Raw genomic sequence first — 27045 nt, forward strand, 5'->3', positions numbered from 1 at the left:
TCTACCTGGTGGAAGGGGGTATCAAAGGACTGTTTGGAGAAATATTTATTGATGCAATAGACTCCACTTAAATGGAGAAGAATAAAAAGTACACTACTAAAAGAGATCAGTAAGAGGAATGATTTGATTTGGACTTTACTGTAGATGATGGTAGGATTTAAGGCCACATATCACAGGAAATTATTGTGGTTTTATTAGAGATTAAAATCCATGGAGAAATTCATACTGCAATAGGAGTTCTTCAAGTCCAGTAAATTGCCAGGACTGGATAAGGTTATCAAAGTGTTATGAAAGAAATGAAGTGTGAAGGAGCAGAGTGCTTGGCGAAATGAAGCCATAGCACTTTAAAACTAGCAATTGTTCGGAAAAAAAAGCTGTGAAGTCACTAATCTGGTGCCTTTTTGACTATCTAGAACACAGGAATTACAGAATGGTGGGGCTCATTGTGCTACTGGGGAAACCAGTTATTAAGAGTTCCAGTAAGGTTAAAAGAAGAAAAGGAGTACTTGTGGCACCTTAGAGACTAACCAATTTATTTGAACATAAGCTTTCGTGAGCTACAGCTCCCTTCATCGGATGCATGCAGTGGAAAAGTAAGGTTAAAGTAGTACAACACCTGGACAAGTATTGCCTGGACAAGTCAAGCCCTGCATAGTTTTTGTAAGGAAAATGATAAAAAGAGCTTTCTATCTAGGAGAATTCTTCGGAAATGTTAACAAAATGGTAGATAAAGCAGCATGAATGTAATTCACTTAGATTTTTCCAAACGCTTTTTTGAAAAGGTCTCTCACACGAGACTATTAAGGAAAATGACTAATAAATGAATAAGGGCAGTCCTGCAGTTCGAACCAGTAAAGCAACTAAAAAGCTACAGCGAAGGCTGTTCTACAGGTCAAATGTCAGGGTACCAAGGTGATTGTCAGTATTTGATAAAAATTATTAAATAGATTTTGAACAAAAAGTAAAAGGAGTTGATAAAGTATGATAATAACACTAAGTCAATTTGTTTAGTAAAATGGAGGATTATGAGAAACTCTGGATGGATTTAAATATATAAATGAAATGGACAATTTGACAGCAGAGGACATTTAACTTGCATAAATGTAAGAAAATGTGTATTAGCAGCAATGGTCTAAACTCCTAACATGCTGAGGGGCACTGAAGCTGTGGAATCTTCTGAAGCAAGAGAAGAGGTTAGATTGTAGAGAGTTCAATGCAGATATCTGCTCACAATAGCACATATACAAATAAAATGGCTCTATGAATTAAAGGACAGACAACAGCAGAAAATATTGCAGTGACATATTGCACAATGGTGGATAGGCCTCTGATTACTGTTATTACTGTTACTGAGGGTCTTTTTATACAGTGTTCTAGCATCCACTTGACCACACAGTTCTGGTTAAACAATAGGCTTTTGATGTAACCTTGTGCTTTCTGAACACCACCAGTAATTACAGGTTTCAGAGTAACAGCCGTGTTAGTCTGTATTCGCAAAAAGAAAAGGAGGACTTGTGGCACCTTAGAGACTAACCAATTTATTTGAGCATAAGCTTTCGTGAGCTTCAGCATCCGATGAAGTGAGCTGTAGCTCACGAAAGCTTATGCTCAAATAAATTGGTTAGTCTCTAAGGTGCCACTAGTACTCCTTTTCATTTTGTAGTTACACAAATTAACATAGGGCAATTTATCCATCAGGCAGTCTATTATAAACTTCAGAGACATATAGACAATGACATTATTTTACCCAAGATTCATCTAAATGTTAATATTCCCTTTTGATCTCTGAATCAGTAGCTATATTGACAGACAGGAACTGTTTATTTACATAGCTAGAATTAAAGATACACACAATTAGTATCACTTCTAACAATACAGGTTTGCATTTCAAAGTTCTAGCCTATTTAGCATGAATGGCCTTAATTTCCATTCGCATACCTTTCTAAAATGTCTTTAAAGGTCATGGTTAGTTAGGCTGTGTCTACACGGCCACTTTCAGCGCTAAAACTTTAGTCGTTCAGGGGTGTGAAAAAACACCCCCCCCCCAGTGGCAAATGTTTTAGTGCTGAAAAGCAGCAGTATAGACAGCCTTTATTGACGGGAGCCGTGCACCCGGCAATAAAGCTACCCCCCCTCATTCGAGGTGGTTATTTTTTATTGCTGGGAGAGCTCTCCCCCAGCGATAAAGCACGACTATCCTGCCCACGTCACAGCACTGCTGCAGCCACGCTGTAACGTGGGCAGGGTAGACATACTCTTAGCCTGCAAGCTGTTTAACCCTTTCTGGCCACGTGTTACACTTTGCATAAGATTCGTTGCAATTATATAACAGTGGTAGAAATAATGGCTTGCGTAATTATACTTTAATCAGACGTCACACCTGTCCTCTTGCGTCTAGGGAACCATGTTCAAAGTATAAAATTTCTTTGTAAAAGACAGAGTCAGATTCTCTTCCACATTCAGCATAGAGAAAGGGAGGCAGCCTAGGAACTGTTTATGGCTGGTTACAGCTCCATAATTCACAGATCACATCTGCTTCAGCCCAGCTCCCTAAGGGGGTCAGCTGAGATTTGGCAGAATGCAGCTACACTCCCCCTCAACCCTTAAGCCAGTGTTTGTATGGGGGGAGCGAAGGGGCATGGTTGGCATGGGAACCAACTACACCGACTTTATGCCAACTGAGAGCTCCCTAACCCTTGGCAGAATTCTCAGTAGGTTGTCCAGGCCAGACTCCAGCCCCTTTGCGCTGAGTGATGCAAAGAGGGCAGAATGGAAAGGGAATCTGGCCCAGAGACATCTGACTATCCATCCTTGCCTACTATATTATGGGCAAAATTTTCAAACTTGTATACCTAGAGTTAGAGACACACAGTGGGTGTGGTAATATATTTTACTGGGTCAAATTCTGTTGGTAAAAAGAGACCAACTCAAAAGCTTTCTCTTCCACCAACAGAAGTTGTTCCAATAAAAGATATTCCCTCACTCACCTTGTCTCTCAAATATCTTAGGACCAACAAAACTACAACAGCACTGCAAATACCTAGAGTTAGAGTAAATCCATATTTAGGCACCCAAATCAGCAGCTTGATTTTCAAAAGGAGCTGAGCTGTCCAGAAAAATCAGGCTTCTTATTTAAATGCTAACTTTAGATGGTCAAGTTTGAAAATACTGGCCTCTAGACTTTGTTTGAAATTTTCTCTAGAGTCCTAGAGTGGCTGTTTTATAATGAAACCCACCATTTACTTATTTTGTTAACATTCTTACAGTATCTTTTTCACATGAATCTCGATTGACTTTTTATCCAATATATTTTAAACGTTCTATTGAGCTCTGCTTTTAAAAGTCCTTTACAGCATTTATGTCTTGACTGTTTTATGCTACCTCTGAATTTGTTTATGTGTATTCTATCTCATCCACATATTTTCCCAATTTCATCTCTAGATATAAAACAATTATGCAACTCAAAATTCCCTTTAATCCCATCCATAAATATATGTTTAAAGTACCTAATCTACTGTGTACTGGTTTTGATAAAGGAACATCTACATTTGTAATGAGAGAAGTGGGAGTTGAAGGGTAAGATGAAAAAGCAGACGAGATTAATGATACAATTTAAAAGGACCAGAATTTTGGTTCAGACTTTTCTTGCTCTTAACATTTCTTCTGTTCTGGTCTGTAAATATTCCCCAATTCCCCTTATAATTAAAGATTGAAATTCTGGCCAACCTACCATGGAATTATTCTTTTTCTGGGTTTTGGGCATGATTCTCAGCTTTGCCTGCAGCAGAATGACTCTGGAGAATGTTCAGAAATACTACATTGTGTAGTTTTACAATATCAACGTCCAAAGAATGAAAAAATAGGCACAGGTCTTGCCAATCTTCTGAAAGCAAACAAGCTGCGTGAGTGTGGGGGTGTCTGAAGTTATAGGAGGGTCACACAAGATAACTGAGTAATGTCACTTTGTTTTGCGAGGGTGTCTAACTTTGCAGAATTTATTTAAAATTTGACACTATGAAAAAAAATCTGGGGAATCCTCCATCCAACCTTCCTATTACTTATATGGTGAGAGGAAACGCCATTTGCTGATATTGTTTGTAGCTCTCGGTGCAAAACTAATCCTGTTGTAAGAAACTCAATCGCAAGATTTCTCTGGAAAGTAGAACTGCATCCCTCCCCCAATTTGTAAATTCTTCCTCACTCCTCTGAACATTATAGCCAATGAATAGCATGCAAAGTTAGAGAGAGAAAAGCATTGTTTTACATTAGGATTTCCTTACGACTCGTGTTCGTGCTGCAGTATTTTGTGCACGTGAATATCACACTGTATCACCACCAAAAACTACCCAGGCCTTGCCTTTCCACTACTGAGATTTTTTTCTTCTAACTCTCCTCTCTCTCTTTTCTAGTCATTGATTTTTCTTTTATTTTGCATCTCAAGTTCAATATCAGTTATTAAACAATGAACTAAAGCTACTTTTCCAGTTTAATAAACCCCACTTCTTCCTTCATTTTAGTAATCGGCTCCTACGAATTCATGATTAAATCTGCACAGTGGCCTATTTAATTAGAGCTTCTCATTAAGGGCCTTCCCAAAGTAACAATGTCTACAGAACAACCAAAGAACTTTTCTCAAGGAGACCAAAAGCTTAATATGATTTGAAAGTGATGTGAAAATATGGAAGGGTACAAGCTGCAGAAGTGGGGTCTTCATTACGTTACAAAGGAGGTGGTAAGATTGGTTTTGGACACGTAGCTGCACATACATTATCGTACCATCCAAAACGTGCAAAGCAGAGTACAGGCATATAGGAAGACTGTCCTTGCTCAACAGAGCTTACAGTCTAATGGCAGTCATGACTCAACAGGTGACAGCTATTGCAATAGGTGGCTAAACAGAAGAGCAAAGGTTACAAAAATAAGGTAAGGTACTTGGCTCTAAATGAACAGTTATCCAGTCTCTAATGAAGTGCTGTTCGTTTTGCACTACTTGCAGATACAGAACATGATCTTTTGGTATCTCATATCAATCTTCCTTTGGGCCTCTAAACTAGGGCTGTCAAACAATCGCAGTTAATGCCTGCAATGAACTGAAAACAAAATTAACTCATTAATTTTTAATGCGTTAATCGCATTCCTCTGGGTTGGGAGGGATGCATCGGCGGTGGGGGGAGGGAGGGAAGGCTAAAGCCCCAACCCACAGCTCCGCGGGCAGCATGGGGGCTGAAGTCCCAGTGTGCAGCTCCACGGGTACGCTGAAGTGCTGAGCTGGAGCCCCGCACCCTGAGGGGGAGCTGAAGGCCTGAACCCTGTATGGGACTGGAGCCCCGAGTCCTATGGGGGATGAAGCCCGGAGCCCTGAGCGGGACTGGAGCCCTGAGCAGAGCTGAAGTACAGAGCCCCGATCCTATCTTTGAAAACATAGAAAATATCCAAAAATATTTAAATAAATGGTATTCTATTATTAACAGTGTGATTAAAATGCCTATTAATGCCTATTAATTAAGATTAATTTTTTTAATCGTTTGACAGCCCTACTCTAGATCTTCTATTATTTTTACCTTTCAATTGAGAACAATAGCAGGAAAGAAAACAATTTAGATAGTAATATGTCTATATGGTCCTGTTACTGGCTGAGAAGTTTGGATTATATTAATCTATTTTATATTTGTTTCTGCAATACATGGCACCCAGATGACTGGCAACTGGCACCAATATATGTCTAAAATATATAAAGAAAGATGTGGGCACAGGATCAACAGAAAAATTAGTAATTTGCTTTCCTGCACACTGACACATTCTACTTTCCTGGCATACTTTTCAGTAGTTTCTCCACATGCCAGGCTAGCAGATGCTTCAGCTCTCTTGGTACTAGCTAGAGTTCTCCCTCAAACTGCTCTATACTGTCATGTAATTTTAACTGTTCATTTCACCAGCGCCATTTCATCATTTTTATGTCTCCATATTACCTTCAGGGATATTTCTACGGTATCCTCAAATACTGTATCTGAATCAGCCCAGAGCCTATATGACCTAAAAGAAATACCCCAAAACAGTTAAATAAATATTTTTTCTGCAATTCATTTTTACTTATTACTTTAGCCAACATTTATTCTTTACTATTCCCAGCAGCATGTGGCTTGTCTGCTAATAAAGATCTATACCAATTATATTATTTATAAGCTCAGTCAACTGTGGAGATCATCTTTCCTTTGGAAAACTTTTATGCATGCCAATTTGAGACCATATATCCAGCTCCTCACCCTACATGTTAAATTTAGAAGTGAATCAGAGTTGCACTTTTCATCTAGGTCTAGATTTTCATGTACATAGGGTCCTGTTCAGTAATTCTTATTAAAAATATTCCCATTGACTTAAATGGGCTATTCACATGGGTGAGTACTATCTGAATAAGTAAAGGATCTATAATCAGCCCCAAACTCTTGCTGGCTTCAGTGGGAGCCATAATCCTCCAGCAGCAGAATCTGGGCATCTGTTAATAAGTCTAACTGTACATGTTCCCATCAGTCAAGGAAACTGACAAAAACATTTTATCTGACTCTACTCATAAGACACTGCATCAATCTAAAACTAAATGATCCAGTTAAGCAAATCACATATTATAATCAAACATGGAAGTCGTTCTCTTGGACATGTATTTGTATGACATGGAGTGAGGCTGGGAGAAAAGAAAATAACCAAGATCTTATTTGAACACATTCACAGCAACACATAATTCAGATCTAGATCACACACAAGGGTTGGGACTAAAACCCTTAACTAATAGCTCCAAAAGCACATGCTTCTACCACTTGGGCTAAAGAATCTCTCTAGCCACTAATATTAGTAGAAAGTACCTTATTCTCTCAGTGGGACTGCTACCAGAGGGCAATATTAGTCACTCACACACAATGACCCTGATCCTGTAACATGCAGCACAGAAATAAACTGATGTACCCATTTAGAGCCTCACTGAAGTCAATGAGCTCTAACCGGGTATGTGAGACAGCAGTATTTCTGTGTTGTGGGATCAAGGCCAAAGACAGTATATTACACTCTGATGCTGAATAACCAATATGGTAGCTACTAAATATTCATTGAATTATTTTAAAAATAATAAATCTTCTCAGTAAACTTTTAAATTCTATTCATTAACCTTTATTAGATATAGCTAAAATTATTTTTGAGGAATACCACAGGTCACTCAGATAATGTAGGAGTGGAGACACCAGGAATAGTTAAAATAGAGATTATATTTACCTTTCCATCTTGTTAATGAGACTTGTTATCTGGCTTGCTGCTGTGTTCAAGAGAGAAGAGGCTTGAGAATCCCATAAATGTATATTATTTATTAGGTACTCTCTGAAAGCAAATCTTTTACTCAGATGATACTTCTTATTAGCCTGCAAAAAATCCATTAGCTCTTCAATGTCCTCCTACAGGAAAGAATGTGAACACATATATGTCTTAATTAGAAGTTACATTCATTTTAACTAACACCGGAGAGAGTGCTATTTAGACCAGTTTTGTGCATTAGAAAATAATAATATTAAACAGCCTTTACAAATAAAAAACAACAGTGAACTTCCATACAAGTTAGTTAAAAGTATTGTAAATTAGATGATTGTGTCATGTTATTACAGTTGCATCAGTCTAACACAGTTTGTTGATCTTTGGGCCTGAACAGCCAGCTACTGAGCACGGTGCTTACTACCCAGAGTAGTCCATGGAGGCCAATGAGACTACTCAGGGTCCTGATTCAACAGGATACTTGAAGCATGTGCCTAAATTTAAGCACATAAGCAGTCCTGTTGACTTTAGCAGGACTACTCATGTGCCTAAACTAGGCACATGCTTGCTGAACTGGGGCCCAAGGGTAGTAGGCGCTATGCTCAGTAGAAAGCATACGCAGAGCCATGCTCTTTTAAAGAAACAAAAAACATTCTCTTTCCCTAGAGCAATTTTCACTTTAAGATATAGTGTGAAATTTCCAAAAGTGCCTATGTAACTTAGGATCCTAAGTCTTAGGGTCTAAGTCACTTAAGCACCTTTGAAGAATTTAAAAAACAGGTCAAGTTTTATTCAGATTTGTAATGTAAAACCCAATTAGCTGGAACAGACTGCCTGAATGAACATGCACAACTCCCATCGTTACTGGGAACGGTTATGTACATGAATTAATAATTTTTGTCTAGACTTTAAAATTTCAAAATTATGGGACTGTAGTTTTGCATCTTATTTCTATTGTCAATCAGTTATAAAAGTGATAACATGGCAAAGTTCTACAAGTGGAGATAATTAGAGAAACATTTCACAAACATTACTATGTGATCGCTATCTGTTGGGAAGTTAAAGAGTGGAATAGTTACATCATTACCTGTATTTTAGAGTAATCCTGCACTAATGCTTTGGCTGCTTCTAACTTCAATTCTCCCTTGAAAATGGCATTTTTTATCTGTGTAAAAAAGATATTATGGAGCTCTGTTCTCTGGAAAATAGCCAGTTGTCGATAAGCTTTCGCAAAGTACTCCTCCTGCCTCACCAAAAGGAACCTCTTCATGTGGCTCTGCTCAAGTTTGTGAATTTTTTCCAGAAGACATCTGTATTCTATAGCAGACTGGGAGAGGACAAAAAACAAGAACATCCAAATGATTACCCGTGTTTAATATATTTTAAAAGTACCAATATTACTGAGACTAATGTATTACTGAGACTAAGCTCACATGTATTCAATGCTTACTACGCGCATTCTTCTTTAAGTGATCTGAAATGAGCAGCTATTTTGAAATAAAATAATATTAACATTAAATCATATTTTCAATATTCAACAGAAAAGCCCCGTTCATCTATCCATAACACTCTCCTTACAATGTGTATGATAATCAAGGTGGGCCATTTCCAGCACAAATCCAGGGTTTAACAAGAACGTCTGAGGAACAGTGGGGGGGGGGAGGGGGAGGAGGTAGGAAAAAACAAGGGGAAATAGGTTACCTTGCATAATGACTTAACCACTCCCAGTCTCTATTCAAGCCTAAGTTAATTGTATCCAATTTGCAAATGAATTCCAATTCAGCAGTCTCTCGCTGGAGTCTGGTTTTGAAGTTTTTCTGCTGTAATATCGCAACTTTCATGTCTGTAATCACGTGACCAGAGAGATTGAAGTGTTCTCCGACTGGTTTATGAATGTTATAATTCTTGACATCTGATTTGTGTCCATTTATTCTTTTACGTAGAGACTGTCCAGTTTGACCAACGTACATGACAGAGGGGCATTGCTTGCACATGATGGCATATATCACATTGGTAGATGTGCAGGTGAACAAATCAGCCACACTATCAGAGGCTCGTTCACCTGCACATCTACCCCTCCCCCCCCACTGTTCCTCAGACATTCTTGTTAAAATGGTCCACCTTGATTATCATACACATTGTGGGGAGAGTGATCACTTTAGATAAGCTATTACCAGCAGGAGAGTGGGGTGGGGGGGAGAGAAAACCTTTTGAAGTGATAAACATCCATTTTTTCATGGTCTGTGTGTATAAAACATCCTCACTGCATTTTCCTCTTTATGCATCCGATGAAGTGAGCTGTAGCTCACAAAAGCTTATGCTCAAATAAATTGGTTAGTCTCTAAGGTGCCACAAGTACTCCTTTTCTTCTGCATCTGGTGTCTCACCCACATTTCTCCACTTTGGATTGCTTCGTTTTATTCCCCTGCAATGCCACTTTCCTCCACATTCCAGAGGAAAAGTAAATGACATGAAATATAGTATCTCTAAAGCTAGTAAAGATTCTTTAATAGATTTTAGTCCACTTCTCTCTGCTTCTCTGAGTGCAAAGAGCACAACAGTTGAGGGGTAAGCAGAGGAGAGGGAGGAAGGAGATAAGTGGATCAGCACAAGAACTGAAGGGTCTGGCTTTGAATTCTTCCCCAGCCCCTATCCTTAAGCCAGGATCTTTTAGTGTCTCCCATCACTTGGGACTTTTAAAACCAAACTGGACAAAGCACTAGAAAAGGTACAATGCTGGAAAGGTAGCTGGAGCAGCTTCAACGAGAGGCATGGCCAGCAAATTTCAGCTGAGTCCTATCTGCTAGTGTAAATGTGTCAAAATAAAAGCAAACCCTCCCAAGAGTCACAGCTCATATACTTATTTGTTCCTATGGAAGAGCTCAACAGGTCTGCACCAACCTGCATCCTCATACAATACTTCTCCATCCAACAGGCCTTGCATCAAACCCTTTCTCACAAACCCCTGTACGCTGCTATTATCTTTGGTGGGTCATTTTTATCAAAGTAACCATTTCTGCAAAAAATCAGTTTTATTAACTACCATAAAAGCACTAAACAACAACAAGTACACTGCATTCAAATAAAACATGATTTTTTTTTGGTAGCATATGCAAGCATGTGACAAAGAATTTAAGACACCGAAGTGGACGTTTTCACATCTTGGTCTGTGGGAATATGTTCCTGATATGAATTCTTTTATCTCTACAACTCACTGGAAAATGGGAAGCTTGAACAGCAGCAACGTTACATTCAATACATAGGAATACACGTTCATGCGGAAGTGCAGCACCAGTGGCAAATAATAAATTGTGTTGGTTACTCCTTCTGAGCCATCTTCTTAATCGAAGTTATGAGGTTTGACAAATATGAAACAATAATTTGGGAGTTTTCTTTTTTAGGTTAACAGGGGTGAAATGTTCAAAGACTACTGGAATTCTCACTAGGCAGCTACAATAGCAAGAAAACAAAACCAGTGTGGCCATTACAGTCTAAAAGAGAAACCACAGGAAAAATAACATGCAATAGTAGGAAAAGGGTAACCATACAAATTGTTATGTTACTTTCATACCTGATTTACCTTCTCATTCAGTCGCTTAATTAATTCTTCAGCCTCATCATTTGCAGCTCTCTCTCGTTGGTGCTGAACCTCCATTTCTTTCCTAGTCTCTAGATTACATTCAGCAGTTAAAGCCACCATCTTTCTTCTATACTCCTCCTGAACTTCATTCTCCATTGCAAAAAATTGTTTTTTGAAAATTGAACCCATCCTTTTCTCCACATTAGGAGAGACATTGTGTCTGAAAACCATGTTCTTCATCAACATGGCAATCGCCTCTTTGCACATCTGCATTCGATAGGCTTCCAGATCAGCATCTGCACGAGTCAGGTTTGCTACCTCCAAGCTGTAAAATATAGTTAGGAGTGCTTAGGGCTTCCGATGACACACAATTTCCATCACCAAAAAAAGTTAACTAGCATCATTAGATTTTATACTACTGAATGGCATTCAGATCAGAGCAGGAAGATCGCACAGTATTAGTCTAATAATAATAACACAAATTTGTCAGAGTGAGTCAATTTCAATAGTTTTCAGAGTAGCAGCCGTGTTAGTCTGTATTCGCAAAAAGAAAAGGAGTACTTGTGGCACCTTAGAGACTAATAAATTTATTTGAGCATAAGCTTTCGTGAGCTACAGCTCACTTCATCGGATGCATCAAATAAATTGATTAGTTGAATTGGTTATGCTCAAATAAATTGGTTAGTCTCTAAGGTGCCACAAGTACTCCTTTTCTTTTTGCGAATACAGACTAACAGGGCTGCTACTCTGAAACCTGTAATTAGTTAAGATGAGCTATTATCAGCAGGAGAAAAAACTTTTGTAGTGATAATAAAGATAGCCTATTTAGACAGTTGACAAGGTGTGAGGATACTTAACTTAGGGAAATAGATTCAATACATGTAATGGCCCAGCCACTTCCAGTCTCTATTCAAACCCAAGTTAATGGTATCTAGTCTGCATATTAATTCAAGCTCAGCAGTTTCTCCTTGGAGTCTGTTTTTGAAGCTTTTCTGTTGCAAAATTGCCACCCTTAAATCTTTTACTGAGTGGCCAGAGAGGTTGAACTGTTCTCCTACCGGTTTTTGAATGTTATGATTCTTGATGTCAGATTTGTGTCCATTTATTCTTTTGCGTAGAGACTGTCCGGTTTGGCCAATGTACATGGCAGAGGGGCATTGCTGGCACATGATGGCATATATCACATTGATAGATGTGCAGGTTAACGAGCCCCTGATGGCGTGGCTAATGTGATTAGGTCCTATGATGGTGTCATTTGAGTAAATATGTGGACAGAGTTGGCATCAGGCTTTGTTGCAAGGATAGGTTCCTGGGTTAGTGTTTTTGTTGTGTGGTGTGTGGTTGCTGGAGAGTATTTGCTCCAGGTTGGGGGGCTGTCTGTAAGTGAGGACTGGTCTGTCTCCCAAGATCTGTGAGAGTGAGGGATCATTTGTCAGGATAGGTTGTAAATCTTTGATGATGCGCTGGAGAGGTTTTAGTTGGGGGCTGAAGGTGATGGCTAGTGGTGTTCTGTTATTTTCTTTGCTGGGCCTGTCCTGTAAAAGGTGACTTCTGTTCCTAGACAGTACCCATATCTCTCAGATTAAAAGCAAACAAAAACATCCTACAAATGAATGCTGTGAAGAGAAATACAGCATCAAATATTTTAGCGAGTGTAAGCTGCACAGACTTTATGAAATGGTTCCAAACTCACTATCCACCCACAGTAATACAGGTCTTGCCTGAAGTATTTACACTCCTCTGAAAGCACCACAGGAAAACAAAAAGCATGCGTTTTGATTAGTTGTTGATAAAACAAATTAATATAGCCATTATCTCTTTCACATGGAAATTAATCTAGTTCCAGAAAAGAGATTAGCAACACAGAGAAAAATAATATTTTCTACAAAAGGCCAACAGGCAATAAATATCATGCTGCATGTGAAGAGCCACTCATTTGTCACTAGAGTTAATTAATTCAGAAGGACAATTACCTTTTACAGCATATTTCTTTTCTAAATTCCCTGGCTCTGCCATTCCTGCACTAGTTGGAAGTCAATTCAGTATTAGAGAAATGGATTTCTTGCCCTTGCATGCACTTTGCATGAAAAGATAGCACTGCATGCTTTTGCACACAGACTATAAGTAGATTTTAATATACTATCACTTCTACGTGTTTGACAATGTAAGTCTTGAACACATATTTGCAGCTTAAATCTGGTTAAGTGTGATCGATATAAAAATTAAACCAAAATGAAAATAAAATGTATTGTACATAATAAATATTTTTTCCAGTTATGGCAAATCACTGATTTGATTGGTTCTTCAAGCTAAATCTCTGATAAGTTTCAAATGAGACAGCAAAGGCCCTGGAAAAGTTTGCAACATGTTTACTGTAATAATAAAATGCAGCTGTTTTACCCCAAGGAGCCTAAATATTAAATCCTACAAAGTGTTCAGTTTCTTTCTCAAGCAATTCTTCATTTTTAAATTAAAAAAAGAAGTTGGTTTTTTTTTGGGAAAAGTAGTTGATCAACAGGACTGGACAGCAAGTTCCTCCGTTTATCCATGGAACAGGTACTGAATTGGCAGCTACAATGATGACTTTTAAAACTCATACTACCAACTATGTCTCAACTGCAGGGAAGGGGCTATTTAAGCTCTATAACATTCAATCCTTGGTCTCTTTGCAAATACTACAGTCAGTTGTACAACCAGTGCACACCAATCCCCATGGAATTAGATGGTGCCAATAACCTTATTTCACTCATATATTCAGATATCAAACATGTTTAACTCTCCAAATATGGTTTCTTACTCTTCATAGGATTCTGCAGAAACAACACGTTTGCAATACACACATACACACTATGTTTTTGTGCGTACGTGAATCCCCCTCGCCACTCCCCCAACTCAAAAAATAAAATTATGTTAAAAGAGTATTACAGTTACAAAGTCAAGCACTCGAAAGTTAGGAAATACTGAAATTAAGGATGCTTGTGCAATAGTTTGTGATCATGTAATTAAAGACTGTAAATAATGCATATATAAAAGGGGGTTGAATTATCTCCCTGCTCTGAATTCTGGCACTCAAGGCCACAGCATCAGCTGGCTGCTGAGAGAAGCAATTGTATGAACAGCTCTGGTCCAGCCCCTGCAGCCCCAGGACGAAGCATAGAATCATAGAATATCAGGGTTGGAAGGGACCTCAGGAGGTCATCTTGTCCAACCCCCTGCTCAAAGCAGGACCAATCCCCAATTAAATCATGATCAGTTGCTCGGTGGGGTTGATACATATAGTCTAGTCAGTACTCAGGAGCTATGAGGGGATGGAGCACGCTCGGTGTAGATGGAATCTTCAGACAATTTAGCTGCCAAACTCTAATAAGGGCATGTCTACACTTGCAGAGGTAGCGCACTGGGAGTTAAACCAGCCTTCGGAGACCGCAGCAAGGAAAACGCTGCCGTGTGTTTACACTGTCAGCTGCAAGCACACTGGCGTGGCCACATTAGCAGCTCTTGCAATGCCACAAAGACCAGTGCATTGTGGTAGCTATCCCAGTATGCAACTGGCTGCAACGTGCTTTTCAAATGGGGGTGGAGGGGGGTAGAGTGTGACAGGGAGTGTGTTGTGTTTATGTGGGGGGAGAGAGTAGGTTTTTGGGGGGCTGAGAGCATGTCAGCATGCTGTCTTGTAAGTTCAGACAGCAGCAGACCTCCCCGCCACCCCCCCACACCCACTCACAACAGCAGCATTCCACACTAATGGCTTGCTTTGTCCCGGAGCAGGTAAGCATGCCAGTTGTCAGAAACGGAGCTATGAAAGGGCATATCTGTATTCCTGCAGTCGATTTCAAAACAATGAGAAGAGTGGCCACTTTATTTCAGGGGATTATGGGACGTTTCCAGAGGCCAATCACAGCGCAGTAATGCACCACCTCGTTCACACTGATGCCCAGGCGTTTCAGGTGGGGCGCAGCAAGCTTTATGCTTCTCATGGAGGTGGATTACCAGGAGCGCTCCAGCTGCGGAGTCCAGGCACTCTATGTGCCTTGCCAGTGTGGACCCATCAGGAGTTAGGGCACCCAGGGCTGCTTTAATGCACTCTAACTTGCAAGTGTAGCCAAGCCCTAAGTCTCCACTGAACACGTGCAAACAGATTTTTAGAGGTTCATAATTCAGCCAAAATTGGGCACATTTTCACAGGGACAGCAAAAAGCACATTCTTGACACAAGGACACTTCTCTGCCGAATTTCAAGTCCATGCTCCAAAGCAGTGGCTCTCAACCTTTCCAGACTACTGTACTCCCTTCAGGAGTCTGATCTGTCCCAATTTTTACCTCACTTCAAAACTATCTGCTTACAAAATCAGACATAAGAACACAGAAATCGCACAGTACATTATTACTGAAAAGTTCCTTACTTCCTCATTTTTACCATATAATTATAAAATAAATCAATTGGAATATAAATATTTACTTACATTTCAGAGTATTATATACATCATAAATAAGTCACTGTCTGTATGAAATTTTAGTTTGTACTTTAGTTTTTATGTAGCCTGTTGTAAAACTAGGCAAATATCTACATGAGTTGATGTAGCCCCTGGAAGACCTCTGTGTCCACCCAGAGGTACGTGTACCTCTGGTTGAAGAACCACAGCTCCAAAGCATGGGGGGAGGGGGGGAGCACGTAAGGTTCTCAATAAAATGGTTATGCAATTTTTTTTTAACATAGACAAAAAATATTTTTCTCTAGCATCATTCTTGGAAAGGAGGAAGCCACTTTTGCTGAAGTTTTCCAAACAAATTCAGCCTTGGGCAGAATTCCAGCATGAAAAATTTCAGCCCCAAAATAGATAGAGTTTGGCAAAGTTATACAACCCTGTTTTCAGATGCTTCTAATAGGATGCATCAAGCAACCTCAGCTATAGGTATCACTATGTGAGCCACCTAAAATATCTTTGATTTCTCTTGAAAATACAGCAGAAAATAGGTAATTCCCACAAAGTATATTTCACGCTTCAAAGCTACTCGACAGATTATCACTACTTAAAGGTCATGCTAACTTGGCCAAGGCTATGAATGCTACATTAGGTTCTATTATAACCTGCAATCAAAAAAAAATCCCCAGTAAGGAAATTAAATTTAAAATATCCATATATTTAACCCATTATTAGTTCTTTATCTGCTCAAAAGCTATGAGCTTGTCACATATACATTTCTTTTCTAGCCATCTCTCATCCTATTTCTATCATCAGAGGGGTACAGTGCAGCCAAGACCAGCCCCTTTACCTTGCCCCCACACTCCTGGTATATTTGCAGGAGTGGTGAATTGGTTGTCATACAAATACATACAAATGTACAGCTGCAGGGCTGTAAACTCTCCACATCTCCTACTGCTCTCTCCTCTCTTCATTACCGCTTTCAGTATTCTTCTGAGGTGACACAAAACAAGCCCTACACTCACTGGCTAGTAAAAATCTGACAAGAGTACACCCCAATGAGGTATGGCTGCAGGTATATTATTCTCACAGTAACTTTCACTGGCCTCTTGTGCATTACCACAAGATCTTTCACTGTGTGAATGCTTTCAAGATTCTTTGTAATACACACATGCAAGAGGGTTGCATTAAGGTCACTCCATGAAATTTATCTCTAAAGTGCACAGATTTCGTGTGACTAAATCTCAGGGTAACACTGTAGTATTTCCCCTTTGCTAAGCAGATTTTGGGGCCTTCCAGGTCAGTTTCCCACTTGAAGCAGAAATTGGTGAGCCAAACTCAGGGTTTTTTTCTTAGTGTAATTTGAATATTTACGAACTATACACAAGTCCTGTTTCCTCCAATGGAAGTGGCCACAAACTACATGTTTGCAAAAAGAAAAGGAGTACTTGTGGCACCTTAGAGACTAACCAATTTATTAGAGCATAAGCTTTCGTGAGCTACAGCTCACTTCATCAGATGCATATCGTGGAAACTGCAGCAGACTTTATATATACAGAGAGAATATGAACCAATACCTCCTCCCACCCCACTGTCCTGCTGGTAATAGCTTATCTAAAGAGATCATCAGGTGGGCCATTTCCAGCACAAATCCAGGTTTTCTCACCCCCCACCCCCTCACACAAATTCACTCTCCGGCTGGTGATAGCCCATCCAAAGTGACAACTCTTTACACAATGTGCATGACAATCAAGTTGGGCTATTTCCTGCACAAATCCAGGTTTTCTCACATCCCCCCCACCCCCATACACACACAAACTCACTCTCCTGCTGGTAATAGCTCATCCAAACTGACCACTCTTCAAGTTTAAATCCAAGTTAAACCAGAACATCAAGGGGGGGGTAGGAAAAAACAAGAGGAAACAGGCTTCCCTGCATAATGACTTAGCCACTCCAAGTCTCTATTTAAGCCTAAATTAATAGTATCCAATTTGCAAATGAATTCCAATTCAGCAGTTTCTCGCTGGAGTCTGGATTTGAAGTTTTTTTGTTTTAAGATAGCGACCTTCATGTCTGTGATTGCGTGACCAGAGAGATTGAAGTGTTCTCCGACTGGTTTATGAATGTTATAATTCTTGACATCTGATTTGTGTCCATTTATTCTTTTACGTAGAGACTGTCCAGTTTGACCAATGTACATGGCAGAGGGGCATTGCTGGCACATGATGGCATATATCACATTGGTGGATGTGCAGGTGAACGAGCCTCTGATAGTGTGGCTGATGTTATTAGGCCCTGTGATGGTGTCCCCTGAATAGATATGTGGGCACAATTGGCAACGGGCTTTGTTGCAAGGATAAGTTCCTGGGTTAGTGGTTCTGTTGTGTGGTATGTGGTTGTTGGTGAGTATTTGCTTCAGGTTGCGGGGCTGTCTGTAGGCAAGGACTGGCCTGTCTCCCAAGATTTGTGAGAGTGTTGGGTCATCCTTTAGGATAGGTTGTAGATCCTTAATAATGCGTTGGAGGGGTTTTAGTTGGGGGCTGAAGGTGACGGCTAGTGGCGTTCTGTTATTTTCTTTGTTAGGCCTGTCCTGTAGTAGGTAACTTCTGGGAACTCTTCTGGCTCTATCAATCTGTTTCTTTACTTCTGCAGGTGGGTATTGTAGTTGTAAGAAAGCTTGACAGAGATCTTGTAGGTGTTTGTCTCTGTCTGAGGGGTTGGAGCAAATGCGGTTGTATCGCAGAGCTTGGCTGTAGACGATGGATCGTGTGGTGTGGTCAGGGTGAAAGCTGGAGGCATGCAGGTAGGAATAGCGGTCAGTAGGTTTCCGGTATAGGGTGGTGTTTATGTGACCATTGTTTATTAGCACTGTAGTGTCCAGGAAGTGGATCTCTTGTGTGGACTGGACCAGGCCGAGGTTGGTGGTGGGATGGAAATTGTTGAAACCATGGTGGAATTCCTCAAGGGCTTCTTTTCCATGGGTCCAGATGATGAAGATGTCATCAATATAGCGCAAGTAGAGTAGGGGCTTTAGGGGACGAGAGCTGAGGAAGCGTTGTTCTAAATCAGCCATAAAAATGTTGGCATACTGTGGGGCCATGCGGGTACCCATAGCAGTGCCGCTGATCTGAAGGTATACATTGTCCCCAAATGTGAAGTAGTTATGGGTAAGGACAAAGTCACAAAGTTCAGCCACCAGGTTAGCCGTGACATTATCGGGGATACTGTTCTTGATGGCTTGTAGTCCATCTTTGTGTGGAATGTTGGTGTAGAGGGCTTCTACATCCATAGTGGCCAGGATGGTGTTATCAGGAAGATCACCGATGGATTGAAGTTTCCTCAGGAAGTCAGTGGTGTCTCGAAGGTAGCTGGGAGTGCTGGTAGCGTAGGGCCTGAGGAGGGAGTCTACATAGCCAGACAATCCTGCTGTCAGGGTGCCAATGCCTGAGATGATGGGGCGCCCAGGATTTCCAGGTTTATGGATCTTGGGTAGTAGATAGAATATCCCAGGTCGGGGTTCCAGGGGTGTGTCTGTGCGGATTTGATCTTGTGCTTTTTCAGGAAGTTTCTTGAGCAAATGCTGTAGTTGCTTTTGGTAACTCTCAGTGGGATCAGAGGGTAATGGCTTGTAGAAACTCATGTTGGAGAGCTGCCGAGCAGCCTCTTGTTCATATTCCGACCTATTCATGATGACAACAGCACCTCCTTTGTCAGCCTTTTTGATTATGATGTCAGAGTTGTTTCTGAGGCTGTGGATGGCATTGCGTTCCGCATGGCTGAGGTTATGGGGCAAGTGATGCTGCTTTTCCACAATTTCAGCCCGTGCACGTCGGCGGAAGCACTCTATGTAGAAGTCCAGTCTGCTGTTTCGACCTTCAGGAGGAGTCCACCTAGAATCCCTCTTTCTGTAGTGTTGGTAGGGAGACCTCTGTGGATTAGTATGCTGTTCAGAGGTATTTTGGAAATATTCCTTGAGTCGGAGACGTCGAAAATAGGATTCTAGGTCACCACAGAACTGTATCATGTTCGTGGGGGTGGAGGGGCAGAAGGAGAGGCCCCGAGATAGAACAGCTGCTTCTGCTGGGCTGAGAGTATAGTTGGATAGGTTAACAATATTGCTAGGTGGGTTGAGGGAACCATTGCTGTGGCCCCTTGTAGCATGTAGTAGTTTACAAAGTTTAGTGTCCTTTTTCTTTTGTAGAGAAGCAAAGTGTGCGTTGTAAATGGCTTGTCTAGTTTTAGTAAAATCCAGCCACGAGGAAGTTTGTGTGGAAGGTTGGTTTTTTATGAGAGTATCCAGTTTTGAGAGCTCATTCTTAATCTTTCCCTGTTTGCTGTAGAGGATGTTGATCAGGTGATTCCGCAGTTTCTTTGAGAGCGTGTGGCACAAGCTGTCAGCATAGTCTGTGTGGTATGTAGATTGTAATGGATTTTTACCTTCAGTCCTTTTGGTACGATGTCCATCTGTTTGCATTTGGAAAGGAAGATGATGTCTGTCTGTATCTGTACAAGTTTTTTCATGCAGTTGATAGACATGCTTTGACATGTTTGCAGAGACACAAGCTAAGATATTACAGGTCAATCTTAAACTGACAGCTGAGCTTCTGTCTCTCTTGGAGTCTCCTGAAATCCCTCCTCTTCTTCAATACATTATTCCACATCTCTCTCTTAGCCCCTGGGCTTTCCATCTGGAAATCCATTTAGCCCAAACCTGCTCACTTAGAACCACATGGCTTCAAAACAGAAGCATTGTGTCAACCCTTCATTTGTGCAGCTGCTTTGCAACACAAAGAAACCACAGAAAAGATCAGACTTCCCAGACAATGGGTGCTTTACCCCTTGATGACTGCCTGTGCAATGAGTTTCACCTTCATCTACATCAACTCATAACATGCATTGTATTTGTACTTTTCTTCATAGCAACATGAATTTAAGAATTTTTTTGCATATGAGTGTAAGTAATATCAGTACAAATTGCGACTGAACTAGTAGAAGACAGCAAAAATAAACAAGTTTTCAATATCCAAAACATTCATGGACAGCAAAACCTGTGGATCCACACTTTAACAGAGAATGATTAATGCAAGAGAATCAGACATAGTCTAGAGAACCCTGAAATAGCCTGAAAGCTCACTATTCAGATACAGATTCACCCATCCACCACTCACTCTGCTTTCTGGTCCTTCTTACAGACTCACTTAAGTGATACCCACGAGAAGTGAACAAAACCAAACATTATAAAAAGTCCTCTAAGTTATTCCTCTCCATGCCTTAACAGGGCAACCTGTCTTCTTCTTTACTGTCTGGTTTTCTGGACAGGGACTGTTTTTAATTTGAGCAAGAATTTCACATCCCCTTACTTGGTTGCAAAGGAGAGCAAGATTACTCTCCTCCTCAGCTGAATAAGGGCTGCTCAGACTGTGATGCCAAAGGCAGGAGAGACAGCAGCAGTTGCTGGCCTGATGCTCCCCTTATGAACAAGTGGGTTGGAAGGAGGCTGAGATGGCCAAGGATAAGGAAGAGCCTTAGCTTTGCACCTCCCATTTCCACTCCCCAGGCAAAGCAGTTGGGCAGGCACACAGTGGAAGGGAAAAAGAAGTGAGCTACTCCACAAAATGGAGCAAAGTAATTTATACTCTCCCTCGCATCATCTGCTCTAATGTGGGGGGGGAGGGAGTATCAAGGGATGAACTGAGCCACAACTCCTCCCTTGTCTCCTCCTGGGGTAACACGGCCATACCACATCCCAGGGGTGGTCAAACCATGTCTCTTTTAAAGTTAAAGTGCGATTCCAGGAGTCCCCCACACCTCACCACTTCCCACCTACCAGATAGGGGGTGGGAGGTTGGAGCTCAGGGCTTTTGCCCTGTGGCAGGGTAGTGGAGCTAGGGCAGTGGTTTTCAAACTTTTTTTCTGGCGACCCAGTTGAAGAAAATTTTTGATGTCCATGACCCAGTGGAGCTGGGTGAGGGATTTCAGGTGTGGGAGGGGGCTCTGGGCTGGGGCATGGGGTTGGGGTGCAAGAAGGGGTCAGGGCTCTGGACTGGGGGTGCAGACTCTGGGGTGGGGACAGTAATGAATGGTGTGGGGTGCAGGAAGGGGCTCCAGCTTTGGGGGGGCTCAGGGTTAGGGCAGGGGTTACCTCAGGCGGCTCCCAGTCAGTGGCACAGCAGGGGTACTAAGGCAGGCTTCCTGCCTGTCCTGGCACCGCGGACCGTGCTGTGTCCCCGAAGCAGCCAGCAGTGGGTCCAGCTCCTAGGCAGAGGTACCCAAGCAGCTCCACACAGCTCTCGCCCGCAGGCACCGCCCCCTCCCCCCCCAGCTCCCATTGGTCAGTTCCTGTCCAATGAAAGTACAGAGCCAGAGCTCGGGGCAGAGGCAGACTGTGGAGCCTTAGGGACCCCACACCTAGGAGCTACTAGGACCTCACCTAGGACCTACTGCTGGCTGCTTCCAGGGTGCAGCGCGGTGTCGGAACAGGTAGAGACTAGCCTGCCTTAGCTGGGCAGCACCCGCGACGGGACATTTAACAGCCCAGTCAGCGGTGCTGACCAGAGCCATCGTGATCCAGTGCCTTACATTCTGCGCAACCCAGTATTGGGTGGCGACCTGCAGTTTGAAAACCACTGGGCTAGGGGCTTCCGCCAGAGACGACTGCTGCCTGCTATGAGTAGGGGGAGGGGGCACAATTTAAAGGTTCGGCTCTTCCAACAGCTTGAATCACAGACCAGCAGGCAAATCCCCCCTTCTTACCCTCAGCGACACCTCCCTTTAACTCCCAGGTGTTAGCTCTGCAAGGAAAAACCTCTGCTTTAGCACTTTGGGGAGAGGCATCAGCAAAAGCAGCTAAAGCCCCGAGCCTGGGCAGGTGCCTTCCACAGGGCTGAAGCTCTGAGACACCCCCTCCCCACAATGCTAAAGCCCCGAGCCCCGGCAAGCGCCCCCCGGCTCTCCAACTTGTGAAGATTTGTCATATGCAGCTCAGAAGGTCAGTAAGTCTGGCCACCCCGTCAACCCTTTGCTCAGGACTGGGGGCAGAAAGAACAATCTTTGTGTCTTGTACAGCAGGGAGCACACTGTTAGCACCTAGCTACAAACCCTTAATAAGTAATAAGGCAAGTAGTTTCCCCCAAAAGAGCAATGTTTACAACTGCTTGGGTCATATGTGCCTTCACTTTGAGGTACATATTTCTTGAGAAAAAGTTCATAACCTGAGAGTCTGTGCGTCTCTAGATCCAAGCAGGTGTTATAAAATGCCTTGTACTCTCTGTATTTTTCCTGCTCATCTTATTCATGTTTAAAAGGTCTCCCACCTCTTGCTGAGTGAATTCACCATACCACAAAATATGAAAGATAATGAAACACAATTGGCAGATGGAAATCTATTGATGAAAGAGATCAAAGTTCCAGTTGGACAAATTGTGCAGTAAAGGACAGCAGAGAGATAGGTGACAGAAGGGGAAGGGAAATAAAAAAAGTGAAAAGATGCAAAGAAAAGGCTGCTGCAAATATCAAATCTACAGATTTTTTAACTCACTTGAATAGCCACAAGGTTTAAAGTGCTGCCAGAGAAGTACTGAGAGAGGAGAATCCCAGGTGTCAAACGTGAAGAGGTAGAGAGTGGCTGAACATTTGATGTTTTCAATGGCCCTGAGCATCTAATGAAAGAAGAGAGCAAAGCAACCGGTGTCATGAAAGAACTGAGCATAAAGTGATAAAAAATGAAATCTTTCATTAACTATTAAAATAGTTGTAGGGAAAGGGGTGTTAATCAGAGCACATCACTCAAACTACTGATAGTACTGGATGTACATAGGTTTTTGGGAGATATAATTTTTGAATGAACACATTTATAGATGCCAAATGTGATGCCTTTAAAAAAAGAAACGAATTTATTTCCTTGTGACATGCATTTTAAGAAATTTTCTGTGTGAGTCCAGAGCTCATGAAGATGAGGAACTCTAGTGGCATTGGCTTCAAAAGGCTAGAGGGGAGGCAAGCGCTGTACAAGTTTTCCCCACACAACATTTTCTCACTAAGATGAGACCAACCTTATTTTCAGTAGACATTCATGTCTAGCTGTGGAAGACTGGTGAGTGATTAGTATTTGCATTACAGTAACGCCCAATGATGAGAGGTGTGTACACACTCACATAGCAAGACACAGTCCCAGCCCCGGACATTCTGAGGAGACGAATATGACTTGCCTTGCTCCCCTCCCAGAAGTGCATAAGGCAATTGCCCCCACCCCCCCCCAGTCCCTTGTACTGGCAACCCACATCATGGGATGGGGAAAGCAGCCTCTGTGGGACTGCTACTGCCTCTCCCACACAGCTGGGCGTAGAATGGGCAAGGGAGAATAACAAGCAGGGCCTTGACTCTGCCTCCACAAAGTTCCAGCCAGTGAGGGGAAGCAATCTCCTAAAGGTGTAGACTGAGAGCAAAGAGCAGGAAGGTGCATTTACATGCCGCCTGTTGCTCCGATTGTTAATGGTAAAATTAGTCCTCAATACAAAAGGCAGACAAAGCGTGGGAACTGAGACACATCTCAATTAAAGGACTTCCCTAAAATCTCACAAGAAGAACGTGGGTATAGCTAACTGCAATCGCAGGTGTGACTGCAGCACCGGCTGTAATCTACACAGCATGACTAAAAATAGCCATGAAGACACAGCAGCACAGACCCCAGCACGGGCTAAGAACACGTTTGCACAGCCACATCTTCCATGCTATTCTTAGCCACACTATGAAGATTATATACAATTGCAGTGTAGACACAGACATATGGCACAGCCAGCAACTGAATCCAGATCCCAGTCTGGTGTCTTCACCACAACCTCATCTGTTCCTTTCATTAACCTCTCTAGCATTAAAAAAAAATGTTAAGATAAGAACACTCACTATAAAAAGCAAATATTAGTTTATTGCTGTTGACAGATTAAAACAGGTATGAAAGGAATAATAAAATAGCAATAATGTTTATTCACTAAATCATAAACTTGTTATAGGATTAATACCATAAGAATCTAGAAAGGTTTTTTTGTTTGTTTGTTTTTTAAAATATATAAAGATTCTGGGCTAAACTGAAGATTTTCAATTCCACAGAATACTGTGTGTATTTTACCATTACATGTACCAACATTAAAGTCTTATAAAATTGTCCAGCTTTAGGATTAGCTGCAGTTAAAGTAGAGAAAGAAGAGAGAAGATACCAATAATCTCTCCTGAAAACCTATTTATACAGTAAAGTCTATAGGAAATTGTTCACTGATAAACATTCAGTTCGTACTGCTGTTAATTCTTCTATTTCCAGCAATAGATAATTGTTCAGCTGATGTGGAACCCTCAAGTTGTGCAGCAGCAGCTAACCATGTGATCTGGTTTCCTCACCCTCACCCTCTGTTTCCCTTCCAATTGTCTGTTACACTTTCTTGTTGGGCCTAGTCTGAAATGAGACTTTTAGGGGCAGGGACCATGCTTTCCTATGAGTTTGAACAGTATGCAGACCTATGCTGCCTGTGGGCATTTGTACAATACAAATAATTAGTAAGTAACATAATTAGTAAGAAGAAAAGGAGGACTTGTGGCACCTTAGAGACTAACCAATTTATTTGAGCATGAGCTTTCGTGAGCTACAGCTCACTTCATCAGATGTTTACCGTGGAAACTGCAGCAAACCTGTCATAATTAGTAAGCAGGCCTGAGAACAGGTCTTGTGATGCTTCAGATGGATCAGGTTTAGCCATCATTAACAGATAAAGTGCCAAATTCTCAGCACCTATTCCAATAGCTTCATGCTTCTGAAGTTGCACAAAGCCACTAATAAAGCCGTGCTAAAGGAGTAGCTAAGGATCCCTCTTACCACAGGGGAACCCTCACTTGGTGTAAAATCCATGTAAGCTGACTCTATGCCACCTCTCTCCTCCGTGGGTGCAGGCCAGAATGCATGGTTCTCTGCCAGATCCCCACCTAGAGCAGTGACTGGCTGTAGCCTGTATAACCAAGAGCACCCTCAGCGCTGCTGTAAATTATGCCAAGAGCCATTTCAGCCCCTGGCCAGTTCTGGAGAGGGGACATAAGAACGGCTATACTGGTCAGACCAAAGTTCCATCTAGCCCAGTATCCTGTCTTCTGACAGTGGCCAGTGCCAGGTGCCCCAGAGGGAATGAAAAGAACAGGTAATCATCAAGTCATCCATCCCTTGTCACCCATTCCCAGCTTCTGGCAAACAGAGGCTAGGGACACCATCCCTGCCCATCCTGGCTAACAGTCATTGATGGACCTACCCTCCATGAATATATCTAATTCTTTTTTGAACTTTATAGTCTTGGCTTTCACATCCTCTGGCAAGGAGTTCCACAGGTAGAGTATGCATTGTGTGAAAAAATACTTCCTTTTGTTTGTTTTAAACCTGCTGCCTATTAATTTCATTTGGTGATCCCTAGTTTTTGTGTTATGAGAAAGAGTAAATAACACTTCCTTATTTACTTTCTCCACACCAATCATGATTTTGTAGACCTCTATCACATCCCCCCTTTGTCATCTCTTTTCCAAGCTGAAAAGTCCCAGTCTTATTAATCTCTCCTCGTATGGCAGCAGATCCAGATCCCTAATAATTTTTGTTGCCCTTTTCTGAACCTTTTCCAATTCCAATATATCTTTTTTGAGATGGGGCAACTACATCTGCACGCAGTATTCAAGATGTGGGTGTAGCATGGATTTATATAGAGGCAATATGATATTTTCTATCTTATTATCTATCCCTTTCTTAATGATTCCAAACATTCTGTTCACTTTTTTGACTGCCACTGCACATTGAGTGGATGTTTTCAGAGAACTATCCACATTCACTCCAAGATCTCTTTCTTCAGTGGTAAAACCTAATTTAGACCCCATCATTTTATATGTATAGTTGGGATTATGCTTTCCAACATGCATTACTTTGCATTTATCAACACTGAATTTTATCTGCCATTTTGTTGCCCAGTCACACAGTGTTGAGAGATCCTTTTGTAACAGTTCACAGTCTGTCTGGGACTTAATTATCTCAAGTAGTTTCATATCTGTAACGCTGTATGGAATCTGGGGGACACTTGAGGATATTATGAATATTAATATTGTAAAATTGCAATGAGTTGTGCCAGATATGCCATGTCAGATATCTGCAGAAATGTTATTATTTGCCAAATATGATAATCTCATTTATGCGTTTATATCACCTTTGTATTTTGGAAAAAGAAAAGGAGTACTTGTGGCACCTTAGAGACTAACCAATTTATTTGAGCATAAGCTTTTGTGAGCTACTGCATCACTGCATCCGATGAAGTGAGCTGTAGCTCACGAAAGCTTATGCTCAAATAAATTGGTTAGTCTCTAAGGTGCCACAAGTCCTCCTTTTCTTTTTGCGAATACAGACTAACACGGCTGTTACTCTGAAACCTTTGTATTTTGGGTTATAGATATGTATGTATTACAAAACTTGTGCTATGTTTCTAGGTGACACCCCCAGACAGTTTGGCATGAGCACTGCCTAGCTTTGATGGCCCATTAAGGATAATCAGCTATACAACTGACCGACTGAGAGAAGGCAAGGAATATATCTTATGACTCAGCAAGCCATGCAGGGGCATGCCTATGGACAGAACTATAAGGCTCCAAGCCATGTGCTGAGCAGTATGTGTTTGAAACAAAGGAAGCACAAGCCACATGGCAAAAGACTATAAAAGGCAACTGCACCTTCTCCATTTTGTCT

General features: G+C 41.5%; 1 protein-coding gene across 6 annotated transcripts in view; it reads right to left on the reverse strand.

Moving 5' to 3' along the window:
- Window positions 1-27045, reverse strand: part of EVC2 (EvC ciliary complex subunit 2) — a 169200-nt gene that overhangs the window by 78135 nt on the left and 64020 nt on the right. For 3 of the 6 annotated variants that reach the window (XM_073342528.1, XM_073342527.1, XM_073342530.1), the window contains 3 exons: window positions 10862-11195; window positions 8378-8617; window positions 7261-7436 (listed from right to left, as the gene is read on the reverse strand). In XM_073342528.1, the coding sequence (XP_073198629.1) occupies window positions 7261-7436; window positions 8378-8617; window positions 10862-11195 (750 nt within the window). The remainder of the gene's footprint in view (window positions 1-7260; window positions 7437-8377; window positions 8618-10861; window positions 11196-27045) is intronic. The other 3 variants (XM_073342529.1, XM_073342532.1, XM_073342533.1) reach the window with 1 other exon arrangement.

The sequence above is a fragment of the Lepidochelys kempii genome, chromosome 4 (genome assembly GCF_965140265.1).
Source record: "Lepidochelys kempii isolate rLepKem1 chromosome 4, rLepKem1.hap2, whole genome shotgun sequence".
NCBI classification, from domain to species: Eukaryota; Metazoa; Chordata; order Testudines; family Cheloniidae; genus Lepidochelys; species Lepidochelys kempii.